The 13,768-nt window shown below is 36.4% G+C and overlaps 1 protein-coding gene across 2 annotated transcripts in view; it reads right to left on the bottom strand.

The window, feature by feature from the left end:
- Positions 1 to 216: 216 nt before the first annotated feature.
- Positions 217 to 13,768, bottom strand: part of LOC128868804 (myeloid differentiation primary response protein MyD88-like) — a 77,280-nt gene continuing 63,728 nt past the window's right edge. For both annotated transcript variants that reach the window (XM_054111328.1, XM_054111329.1), the window contains exons 3-6: positions 7,364 to 7,692; positions 7,047 to 7,215; positions 6,762 to 6,960; positions 217 to 1,339 (exon numbers count right to left, since the gene is read on the bottom strand). In XM_054111328.1, the coding sequence (XP_053967303.1) occupies positions 883 to 1,339; positions 6,762 to 6,960; positions 7,047 to 7,215; positions 7,364 to 7,692 (1,154 nt within the window). In that variant the 3' untranslated portion in view covers positions 217 to 882. The remainder of the gene's footprint in view (positions 1,340 to 6,761; positions 6,961 to 7,046; positions 7,216 to 7,363; positions 7,693 to 13,768) is intronic.

Below are 13,768 nucleotides of genomic sequence, written 5' to 3'. Positions count from 1 at the left end.
TTTGCATATTGTCTTTATTCGTTGTCTTAAAATAGTATATTCCTCATGAATATTTATACATATACATATATAATATATTTAACTCTTAATAATTGATTTATAAAGCACTTTATGGCTTGCTAACATATTTGCATTATCCAAACAGTTAATTTAACAGTTAAAATAGTCATTGTAATGACGCGGATTTGTGCAAGTAGATTTGCAGTTTTTCATAAATTCAAGTATCAGATATGTATGCACATACTTATGTACATGCGTATGCGTGCAAAACTGATCGCTGAATGGTGATGGTGTGTAAGTATGTATGTACATATGTACGTTATGTGCATGAGCATTTATAAGTGCAGAAGAAAAATGCAAAAATTGCTAAGGAATTATGTAGTGAGCACTGAAAAGCTTAAATATAATTAACATATTTTAAACATCTTATGGAAAATAGCTGCTAGCGAAAATTGACTTTAGTAACAGTAAATATGTATATGTATATATCGTTTACAAGCAGAACAAAAAACAAAAATTTATTATAAATAAACGCACCACTACATACATAAACATTGTAAGTTGTAAGTATACGACTCAGACTGCGCGCGTGTGCGTGGAAGGAGCTGAAAGCGTGTAAAGAACTACATATGTATGTACGGTTGTGAGGTTTAAGTTTTTTTGATTTTGCATACAACAACAACATTCGCATAAATCAATTAATAAATAATATACAATACAATATAATAGACCTAACTTTACAACTTTCTTATCCACTTGCAATATACATAGTTATGATATTCATTGGTTTTGCAACAAAAATATTAAATAGTATTTATAAATATGATTTTAAAAATAGTGTACAATTACAAATTACAAAAACAAAAAACAAAATACGAAATACTATTCTGCCGTTTCTTGCAGTTTCGGACTACTGCGGCTAAAAACCCGCTTGAGCACAGCTTTGATAGGTTTCTTCTTCTTCTTCTTTGCCTCACCATTTATGCTGAGATCGTTCATGCTGATGGTATTATTAACGGTAATGCTAGCATTTAACTGACTGGTGGAGTGCGCATTTCGCAGCCCATGACCGTTGGTTAGTTGACTAATGCGATTGTTGTTGTGATTGTGACTGTATAAACTGTTGTGATGGCGCAATGATGAACGCTTGGTAAAATGATTACGTTGCTCCTTCTGTTGAAATACATCCTCCTTCTCCTCTTCGGGCGTATAAGCATGCCCATTGATATTAATGCTCGGTATTGGTGAAGTGGGCGAGGTGGGTGTGGTTGCAGTTGTGCGCGGGCTCGGTAAGCTTGAGTAGCTCGTGTCATTAGATAGTTGTCGACTGGCGGGTACGCTGTGAAAGAAAGAAATATTGTATAAATCAATAAATGATAACGAAAGCTATTTTCATTGAGTGAGTGATTAGGTGGTTAGTAAAGGGTGTTTTTTTTAGAGGTTAGGTTTTCAAGATGAAATAAAACGTATATAATTTAATGTTATGGCCAAGGATTTAGCTTTATTATAAAGATAAGGGTTTGCCATTATGTTTTAAAAAAGATTTCGGGCAAGTGGCCGCCGCGGCTGGCTCGAATAAATTCCAGCCGAGAGGCCTAATTTTCGACCACCTTTTGCAGCAATTGGGGCCGTATGTCAGCAATAACGCGCCGAATATTCTCTTCCAAGACGTCAATCGACTCGGGCTTATCTGCGTAGACAAGCGACTTCACATAGCCCCACAAGAAATAGTCCAGCGGAGTTATATCGCACGATCTTGGAGGTCACGCCACAGGTCCACGGCGCGAGATAATGCGCTCACCAAAAGTTTCCTTCAATAAATCGATTGTTGCGTTGGCTGTATGGCATGTAGCGCCGTCTTGTTGGAACCAAAGGTCGTCCACATCAACATCGTCCAATTCAGGCACGAAAAAGTCATTAATCATGGCTCTATAGCGCTCTCCATTGACTGTAGCATTATGGCCGGCTTCATTTTTAAAGAAATATGGACCAATGATTCCCTCTGCCCATAGAGCACACCAAACAGTGACTTTTTGAGGATGTAACGGCGTCTCAGCAATGGCTTGTGGCTTATGTTCACTCCAAATGCGACAATTTTGCTTATTGACATACCCATTCAACCAAAAGTGAGCTTCATCGCTGAACAAAATTTTCTTGTGAAAATCGGGATCGGTGGCCATCTCGTTTTGGGCCCATTCACCGAATGTGCGACGCGCTTGATGGTCGTTCGGCTTCAATTCTTGCACGAGTTGGATTTTGTAAGCCCGCAAACCAAGATCCTTCCGCAAAATCTTCCATAAAGTCGATGGGCACATCTCCAATTGCTGCGCGCGATGGCGGATGGACTCATTCGGGTCTTCTTCGATACTCTGCTCCACAGCAGCAATAGCGTCTTCGGTGCGCACTGTACGACGTCTCTGAGGATGCGTATTATCCACTAGAGCAAACGTGGTGCGAAACCGATCCATGGTTAATCCAATTAGTGACTCTGATGGACGATTATGTCGACCGAATATTGGACGCAGCGCGCGATGCGTCGCGCGAACCGAACCATTATTTTCGTAATAAATTTGCACGATTTGCAAGCGTTGTTCAGGTGTAAGTCTATTCATTATGAAATGGCAAACCAAACTGAGCATAAATCAAGTGACAGCTGCCAAAAAGACCATCTACGAAAAAAGTAGTGACAACTTGAAAACCTAACCTCTAAAAAAAACACCCTTTATAATTGCATATAAATGTGTACATATGCATGTGTGCTTTTATACTGCAAGTTTGAGTGCAGCGAGTATTACTACAATATTTCTCGTTAAGTTTATTAGATGGAAAGACAATAAATTTACTTTAATTCTATAAACATTTTTTTGGAAATCAAAATATTCCTGATAAATTTGTGGGCTTTCGATGAAGCAAACTATAATTTAGGTATTATAGTTATTTTCTCTTCTGCCGATCTATTTTCAGGTATTGTGTAATAATTTATCAAATATTTTTACTTAATTTTTCGGATATGAATTTTTAACTAAATCAGTGAATGAAAATATCGCAAAAGACGCTTAGGTGCTGAGTGTTTTGCAGAAAAAAGTACTGAGACGAATGAGGGGAAAAAGCGCTGTCATGCATTTATTTTGGGCATGCTTTATGATTTTAAAACAACAATTATAAATTAAGGCGATATGACTGAGGGACAAACGACCACCGGTTAAAAATATGGGTTATTCCGTTCCCACAACAGTCAGTTCTACGTAACCAGAACTACCAGGATTCATATTCGGCCAAGGAATGTCGCTTCAACAGCATTGCCTGTATATGTACGGGGAATGTTTATGCTGCTACAACAATTACAACAACATGGATTATTCCAGTAACGTAGATTGTCAGGGAACGGAGGATTAAGGGGTTACATGGGTGTCGTGGGTTCAAAAAATCGATTTTTTTGGCTTATTAATTTCTACAACATCTCAAAAATATTATCCTAAAGTCGATCCGAATAATAGTTTCAGAGATACAGCCTTTGGAAGGTGTGCGCTCCAAGCCACTTTTATTGTTACTCAAAACTTTAAATGCGTTTTTCTCGGAACCCTGTTTTCAAAGTCGGTTGTCAAATTTTGTCGAAAACTACTCAACCGATCTTGATGAAATTTTACACAGGTGTTCGAGATACAATTTACTCGTGCTTGGACGAAGGATTTTTTTCCAATTACAACTATTTAAAAAAAAAACCAAATGTCAAGCAAATTTGACCGAAATTTTCATTGTTTTGGTAAAATGTCTGCCAAAATTCCAATTTTTACTCTTTTTCTTTCCTTTGCTCAAGCACGAGTTTATAGTCTTAACTAAAACACTTATTTTTGTTTTTTCATTTTAGATGCTCCTGCCAGGAGTTATGCTGACAACGCGGACGCACCTTTTTTTCGAGGGGTCACCGGAAATGACGTCACTATGGAGGAGTTTTAATTTTTTTTTTGAAAATTTCAGAAATTATTCTTTAAATATGTATCTATAAGACAGAAATATAATATAAATAGAGAGGTGTTAGATGAGTTGATTTGTCAAGAAGTGATTATTTTATGGCATCTTTTTTTTAAGTTAAAAAGTTGAAATAGCTTCTTTCATAATAATTATATAACAAATGATATTCGGATGTTTTCTTAATTATATTCAATTCAATGGGTCCCAACGAGTTTAATATATCGCTTTTCATAATTTTCGCATAAGACTGCAGCTTTCTAGCCCTCGAAGGTCCCTTGGCTACTGTACGCTTTTTAATCATACTGATATGATGGCGCTAGACCTGATGAGTATTAATGAACATCAGCTACACAGTGAAACTTTCATGCTTCCAGTTAAGGAGCTATCACCAGTAGTTTTTGCTAGAATGCTACCGCAGTGGCCACAATAGGAAGGATATCTGTTGGAAGCCGAGCTACGTATAGCCACGCCAAATGCATTAAACCGTTACATTTGATAGTTATCGGAGTGGACAGAATATAGCCAGGCCCCGAACGGCATTCAACGCATTCAAGGATATACAGCTTTAGGCATACATAAACTGATTGTATTATGATTTAGCTTTATGAGTCGGATAGTTAGATAGAAAAGGACGCGCTTCGGGGTTTCCATGGTAAGAGTTTTACGCTTAAGATTAAGGGAGAAAGGAATGCGATTGACGTGACGATTATTGAATGCCACCAGCTGAAAATTCTACACAAAGCAATAGAGCAGTCTGATCTCAAGGAACCAGATACAAGACACTCCGTCAAACATCTACAAACATATAATAGCGTGATGTCACACGGGAAATCGGCCTACTCTGGCCTAACTACAATTGGAATGGTGCGGTAGATTTAAGTTGTATTATGCCAGACTTGTTCATGAGTATGTGGCAACTGTTGCTCTGTCAATTAATTATGTACACCTAACTCATCTCGTCACGAGCGCTCTGGGTCAAATCTATTGAAGTAGCGCGTTTCTATTGATCAAGCCTAAATAATTGAAAGAAATCGTCGACTTTCATAATGCAACGAAAATGTATGGGGTATGTTACTTATAAAGGGTGATTTTTTAGATATTATCTTTTTAAACAGTTGGTTTAAACAGCTGAGACGCACGTTTCGTATTTTGTTTCACTGACAAACATCTTCAGTTTAGTCTATAATTTAACCATGAATCATCTTACAAACGAACAACGCTTGCAAATCATTGAATTTTATTATAAAAATGCGTGTTCTGTTAAGAAAGTGTAAGATCCATTTTTTTAAAGAAAAATTGTGTTCAGCGACGAAGCTCATTTTTGGATCAATGGGTACGTAAATAAGCAGAATTGTCGATTTTGGAGTGAAGATCAGCCAGAAGAATTGCAAGAGCTACCAGTGTATCCAGAAAAGGTCACAGTTTGGTGCGGTTTATGGGCTAGAGGTATCATTGGACCGTACTTCTTCAAAGATGCTGCGAATCGTAACGTAACTGTGAATGGTGAGCGCTACCGTGAAATGAAATCCAACTATTTTTTGCCCAAAATGCAAGAGGTTGACTTGCATGACATGTGGTTTCAGCAAGACGGTGCCACATGCCACACAGCACACGTAAAAAGGGACTTGTTGAGAGGCGAGTTCGGTGAACATTTTATTTCACGTTCGGGACTTGTCAATTGGCCACGCAGATCGTGCGATACAAAGCCTTTAGATTATTTTTTGTGGGGATATGTTAAAGCTCATGACTACTCAGACAAGCCTGCTTCAATTAACGCATTGGAAGACAACATTAAAGCATTTATATGTGAGATACCGGCCGAAACATTGGAAAGAGTATGCCAAAATTGGACTAAGCGGATGGACCATTTGAAGCGCAGTCGCGGTCAACATTTGCATGAAATAATCTTTAAACATTAAATTATATGGACTGTACTATCGATTTAAACAAAAAGTTCATGCAATTTCCTGAATTTTACGTATGTTTTTTTGGAAAACTTTCCTATAGCTCTAAAAAATCACATATATTATACTACTATTTGTTACAACAAACCTTAATGTCGAGGTATTTTCAACGAGCCTTAACTGCAGTTTAGGCAGAACTTTTGTTTAATCTCTCATTTAAGTGTCGATGCACTTTTTGTTGCATCAAAAGTCACTAACTCTCTTTTAGAATGGAGTTAACTCTACTTTGCTAGCCTGTAAGATCACTTAAAAAGTTTTGTGAGTTTAATTTTTGTAAAGACAACTATTTATTCTTCTATTTTTTAGCTGAAATAAATAATTTCGTGGCCGTTGTAGGCGAATGGGTCGGTGCGTGATCACTATTCGAAACTGCACAAGTTCGAAGAAACATTTTTGTGTGTGGTAAATTTTTCAAAAATCCCTGAGTATCAATTTTTATGAACTTAGCTCACAACAAGTGGTTAAGTTCATTTCATTCAAAGTTCGTTTTGGCGCTTGCAAGTATGGTGGCTGCCGTAGGCGAATGGATTGGTGCGTAGTTTCGAATCTCCGTGCACGATACGCCAATTGATAGAAAGTTTTTTTTCTAATAGCGGCCGCTCTTTGGCAGGCAAACCTCCGAGTGAATTTCTGCCATGAAAAAGCTCTTTATAAAAAACAATCTATTCGGAAGCGTCAAACAAAAAAAATGTTAACAAAAATCAAATTCCCTGAGTTAATTCTAATAAGGTGGAAACGTTTGATATATATGAAATTTCGTAGAGCTCTTAGCTCCGTTAACTTAGTGGAAATGGACTATTAGTCAATAAAATTATGCTTGCTTACTTGTCAACTTCATTTAGGCCAAATGGCGATGGGTCTACTGCATTATATGAGCGTCGTATTGAATCACCAAGACGCGCCCAAAAGTCGAATAGCGTCGTAGGTACCGGATTGTATTTGAGGTGTGTGTATATTTTTAAGGCACGTGGTATAATAACTGAATCCTCATAGATGAGCGGTATGATTTTGCGCGTATTATTCTCTGAAAAAAAAAAAAAAAATAAAAAAAAAGTTACATTTTTCCTCTTTTATATAAAATACCCAAAATGTATGTAGGTATGTACTCACGTATTTGCAGCGCATGTGTGTAGTTCATCAAGAATTGGTTCTCTGGACTATCGAGAAATTCTTTTGTTAAGATCACAAGTAAATAGCGGCAGCGCTCCTCGATCAGTTGCGTTAATGCAACATGCGTGAACGGCACACCACCGAGTAGATCACGATTTTTAAAGCACAACTGTAGGGAGCACAAAAAGGGAGAAGTGATGGTATTACAAATGATCAAAGAAATTACAATAATATTTTTGGCAAACAATTACTTATTACATATGCATGTATGTATATATACAGACATACATACACACATACATATAATATATTCATACCTTGAAATTATACTTTTCATTCTCCTCGAATTTGGTTTGTATTTCGGCGGCTTGTTCTATATCCGCATCGGCGAACAACACGAATGCGTCATACTGTTGTGGCGGCAGTCCCTTCTGGGCGAGTATCACATCGTCCCTGGTCAATATGGTCATACTAGAATCGCGTTCATTACTATTGATGTCGTTGCAATTAACGCCATTGCTACTCGGTATAAAGGGTGACGCTGTGTTCGACCACAATGTAGAGGCCGACGATGAGGCGTCAGTTGTATCGCTGGCAATCAACGATTTCTGACGTAGTTTTATGGCATACTTTTTTGCATCCTCAACTGTAAGCAAAAAAAAAACATATACATATATACATATACATAACTACATAGAATTGAATAGAAAAAATATTTATTATTTATCAGGCGATTGATTACAAATTATTGAAGTAAACAAAACGCAATTATGAAATGTGATTACTAAGTTTTGGATTTGACTGTGTATGGGAACTATTGAACGCGTATGGTAATCAAATTATACTTAGTGTCTTAAATATGATGGATTATCACACGTGACATCCGAGTACATTTTGCCTAGCTAATTACACAGAAATGGCGAGCACACATACTCTGTAGTACATACATACACACATTTACACACATTGGAAAACGATATGAATGTGCGTATTTTTGTTCCTGTCCACATATAAGTATATACGTATATATTGTACATATGTATGTAGTTAATGAGTACTCATAAAAAAAATGTGATGCTTATCGGCAAATAATGTTTGGCCTTATAAAAAGCACATGACGCGGATGAGTGTACTTTAATTGCTGCGCGTAGGCACTTTGATTAGCATTCTAATGCAGGCATTAAATATATTTGCACATATGTATGTATGTATGCATGCACAAGCATTGATTGGAATTCAGCATTTATAAGTCTTATAAACATCTTTTCTTTCAAATTTGGCATTCATAATGGGTAAACATCAGTCAAGAAAAATGTGCGAGTGGCTGCAATAAGATACACATGGCATGAGACTCCATGCAAATAATCATGAAATTCTCACACTTGTGATGCCCATCAAAAAAAAAATTAAAATTGCGAATACTTATCTTTTTTTATTTAAAGTACTAGAAAATAATTGTCGGTCAGAAACAGCACATCACGAGTTTGACCAGTTTGGACCTTTTTTTAATGTTAATGGTTTTTCGAGCTGTCTGATAAAAACCATATAAATTCAAATTTCAAACTTTATATTGGACAATACATGCAAAAATTAGAAAAATTCCCCAAACTATTCATTACAACCACACAGTTTTCAACACTAGACTTACCAGACTAGCCAAAATGACTGGTCTTGCAATTTAAATTCCAAATTCTTGCTGCATGTATTGGGTATGGGAATAAGTTTCCGTCATTTCTTAGCCAAAATTACGAATTATTTAAAAAATTAAATAATACATGATATTATGAGAAGTAGTAAGCAGTATACGGATTCCTCTGACGAAAAATTCAAGTTCTTTTGACTTGATCCATTCATTGAGCCAGTTTGCGATGCTCTCGTAAGAAGTGAACCACTCCCCAATAAGGGCTGATTACATTGATCGGAACAGATGGTAAACCGAAGATGCAATGTCTGGGGAATACGGCGGGTGGGGCAAGATTTCCCAATCCAGTCTCTCTAAATACTTCTGGACCCATTTAGAAAAACATGTGGCCTGGCGTTGTCATGCAGCAAAATCAGTTTGTCATGTCTACCGTCCCATTCCGGTCGCTTTTCTTTGAGAGCTCGATTCAAGTGCATTTGCTGCAGTTGGTAACGATCGCTTGTGATGGTTTCAGATAGTTTAAGGAGTTCATAATAGATGACATCCTTCTGATCCCACCAGATGCACAACATAACTTTTGAAGTAGGAATATTTTGTTTTTTTCCTGTCGATGGATTTAGTTCACCTGGCAGGCTCCAACTTTTTCGACGCTTAGGGTTATCATAATAGATCAATTTTTCATCGGCAGCGACGATGCGATGCAGAAAACCTTTTCTTTTCTGCCGTTCAAGAAGCTACTCACACGTCACCAAACGTCTCTCGTTATCGCTCTCCTTCAATTGATGTGACACCCAGTTACCTGCTTTCTGGACCATTCCCATCAAGTGCAAACGTTTACCGACGGTTGATCTGTCAACATCTAACTCTTTAGACATATCATTACGGGTTCGATATGCGTATTCATCGAATAATTGTTGTAGTTGAGTATGATCGAATTTTTTCGGTGCCCCTTCGCGATCTTTATCACTCACGTCGAAATGGCCTCTTTGGAAGAGTCGAAACCACTCTTTACAAGTTTTGTATTTGATGGAGCGGATTACCGTTAATATTGATCAATTAGCTGCACTTTTCTTTAAAAAGTAATAATGAAGCAAGACTTCCCGCAAATGCTGCTTTTTCGGAACGAACGTAGATATTTTTGGCATCAGATAAAAAAGGATCTTTACGCTTCAAACGAATGTCAACTACTGCGATCAAATCACCAGTATATTACTAGAGAGAACACAAATAATAGTACCAGCACCGACACCTCTTTTACGAGAGCGGAAACTTATTGCCAATAACATTTTTTCCGCAATGATATAATGACTTTTGTAGCTATACTAAAGAATTCAATTTTATGAACTTTATATAATTTTTTATATATTCGTAACAAATATATTGTTTGTAATTCACACGTATACCAGTGCCAGTGACAATTACTGGTGCAAGTTTCTATGTGATGAAAATGCATTGGGGCAGCGCATGAAATGATTGTATTGCAAATTTTTTTCGGGACAAAAGATATGAATGAGGGAAAACCATTATTCTGATGCAGGGCGTGTGGCGGCCCTTTGCTTCACTCATTCTTTCTAGTTATCACCAGGTTCTGAAAATGCCAAAATTAATGAAACGAATGACACCTTCAGCGTATTTGGAAAATCGAGTTTGCAATGTATTATTATTATTATTATTATTATTATTATTGTTACTATTAACGGATAATGTGCATAAATCTATTTATGTATTACAATGAATATTATTCAACTTTTTTTGTCACTTTTAAAGATAATTAAAACCTTGAAAGCTCGCTAAGCACTTCTTTTAAACACAAGCGAAATTTTGACTGGTTTTGGTAGAAATAGATATATTCAAAGTAATGGTAAATCTAGCATTACTTAGAATTTCTGGGAAGATTTTTGGTATGCAATAGTTCATTTAATTTTAGTACAATAAAGTGCAAGCTTCAAGCTGCTAAAAAATACCATTGATTTTTGGCAATTTTTTTCCTGGCGGTGTTGTGCATTTGCTTCATATAACAAATGCACGGCAATTTTTGTTTGACATTTGAACATTCCAAAAACAAAACAAAGAAAAATAGTCAAAACTGGTCAACATGTTGAGGTGCTATCGTTTTGTAGCGGCCTGTATATCACACGAATTGCCGTCTCAAGGAACTTTGTGTCGTCTTCTGCGCCTGAGGGTTCCACTCTTAGGCTATCCCAGACATTTCTTGTGCTTGTTAATATTGATTGCATCGCTCGTGTAAATCAATGTTTGATATCCACCAAGCGCGTCTTATTGTAAAGAGACATCGAACTCGCGCATATGAATTGGTGAAAAAAAGATCACTTGACCCTTTTTATTTACTATATATTCAAAAAATGTACATATGTATATGCAAGAGTGAAATAAATTATGCTAGAGCTGCAGCATTGAGAGCATGAGAGAAAAACTTAAAATTATGAGGTTTAAAAGTGCGCGCGTGCTTTCAGCGTTGGAGAGTCACTGAAGTATTTGAAGTATTATGAAAGTTTAAGAAAATAAAGCGAAAAAATATAATTGTACGATTTTCATTTATTTATGATGGGCATTTACATGAAGTTTAATAAATCAATAGTGATTAAAAATTGTGCCAACTGTGACTTATTATATCTGATGAATTTTTCATCGTTGATGACGAATACGGATTGGAGTGAACAGTATTGAAGATTACAAAAATGTGTATGTAAACAAATGGTTTGATCAACCTTTTCACTTTGGCATTAAAAAATGTGATAGAAACTTTGCTCTGAGCGTTCCTGAATATGTCCAATAACACTCACTGTTATATGATCGGTCAAACGACTGTTGCTATTCTTGTGGGGCTGCTGCTTAAAAAGTGTACCCCAAGCCGCGGAAAAACATAACAAATATGTGATTGAAATTATAAAAAAAAACAAAAATGCAGCTGAAAGAGTTAATGGGGAAAATCCCTTACTTTGTACTAGTTTTTTATATAAACCACTTTGAAAGTTTATAAACCAGTTTTGAGGTTTTCATAAAAAAATATATACATTTTTAACATGAAAGTAGAAGAAAAGGGTCAAATTGATAAAAATTATATATAAACTGCTTTTAAATAAATATGCCAAATTTATAATTTTAAGAGTAGTAAATGTTTTGATCATGAAAGTTGAAAAATAGTCAAAAATTGTAAGTTATAAATTATATACAAAATTATCTTTAAACGTATAAAACTTACGATGTTAGGTCTATATAGATCGTAATTTTACTATTAATTAATTAATTATTTTTATTTTATTAACTGATTCATTTTTTTTGTCTTTTGTTTTTTAATAATCTACAGTACAAATAACCTTACAGACTAGACAAAAATGTAAAGATATACAAGCCAAATTGGGCAACTAAAATATTAGCAGTTAATATTAATACAATATTTAGCAATACAACTTAAAATTTCTAGACAGCGCATAATCAAGTAGGCTGGGATTGTAAAGCGAATTATAGTTTGGAAGTGCGCGAGCAATAGTCTTTAGTTTTCGCCATAAAAAGGGTAAAAATTGCGAAGACTTTTTTGTGAAACATTAAAGCTCAAGTACAGGGTGGGCCATGTAAAATTTGCTTTTTGAATCGACTATAAAAAAAATTTATCAATATTTTTTTAAACTTTTTATTTTATTTAGAAGATTGAACATTGTCATTTATGAATATAAAATAATATCGTTCAAATGACTGCCACGACGGACTTTACAGTAGGCCATTGGATCAACCCAATTTTCAAGCACATTTTCGATTGTTTGGGCTCCAATTTCATGAATGGCAACTTCGATTTCGTGTTTTAAAGCACTAATCGTCTCTGGATGGTTCGCATAGCATTTGTCCTTAACGGCTCCCCACAAAAAATAGTCCAACGCGCTTAAATCACAGCTCCGAGGCGGCCAATTGATATCGGAATTTCGGCTGTTTATTCGGTTTTCAAGTTAGCCTAAAGTTCGAGTGTAACTTTGGCAGTGTGACAAGTTGCACCGTCTTGTTGAAACCAAATGTCGTCCATGTCATCCTCTTCAATTTTGTCCTCCTCACTCATTTTCGAAAAAAAAAAATGGCCCGATGACGCCGCCAGACCAAAAACCACACCAAACAGTGACTCGTTGTGGATGCATTTGCTTCTCTACAGTAACGTGTGGATTTTCTGAGCCCCAAATCCGACAATTTTGCTTATTAACGTAGCCACCGATGTGAAAATCAGAAAAGAAGAAGAAGACTCGCCACTTTGGAAATAGGTATTCAATATTTCCTAATTTTGTTCAAGCGTATAGCGTCCCACTTCGTAAATGTCAAGCCTTTAAGTAAATTATGAACACATTTGACATGTCATTTGTGTTACCATTCTCAAAAAAATAGGTGGCTCAAAAAGCAAACGCTATATGGCCCACCCTGTGGAACTGGATAGTCGGCGATGCCATTAATAACACTGAAAATATATGAAAGTGAAAGAACTGCTCTTCTTTTTTCTAGAGATTTTAAACTAACTAACTTTAGCCCAGAATTATAGGATAGAACAGGTGCCTCAAATCATAGGGAACGTACTCCCTGCTTAAGAAATATTTTTTGAATGCGCTCTATTGAATTTCTTGAAAGTTGGTCGTAAGGTCTCCACATGATAACAGCGTACTCTAAGTGGGAACGAACAAGAGCCGTACAAAGCACTTTATGGGTATATATATATATGTATATATAATTGGCACGTACACCCGTTTTGGGTGTTTTGCCGAGCTCCTCCTCCTATTTTTGGTGTGCGTCTTGATGTTGTTCCACAAATGGAGGGATCTACAGTTTCAAGCCGACTCCGAACGACAGATATTTTTATGAGGAGCTTTTTCATGGCAGAAATACACTGCGAGGTTTGCCATTGCCTGCCGAGGGGCGACCGCTATTAGAAAAAACTTGTTCTTCACTTTGGTGTTTCACCGAGATTCGAACCTACGTTCTCTCTGTGAATTCCGAATGGTAGTCACGCACCAACCCAATCGCCTACGGCGGCCGGCCTTTATAGGTATGTATACGGATTAGAAAATTCGGATGTATTGTGACGCAT

Source organism: Anastrepha ludens, chromosome 6, assembly GCF_028408465.1.
Source record: "Anastrepha ludens isolate Willacy chromosome 6, idAnaLude1.1, whole genome shotgun sequence".
In the NCBI taxonomy this organism is placed as follows: domain Eukaryota; kingdom Metazoa; phylum Arthropoda; class Insecta; order Diptera; family Tephritidae; genus Anastrepha; species Anastrepha ludens.
Note: the sequence above shows the minus strand (reverse complement) of the source record. Positions and strands in the feature narration are given on the sequence as shown.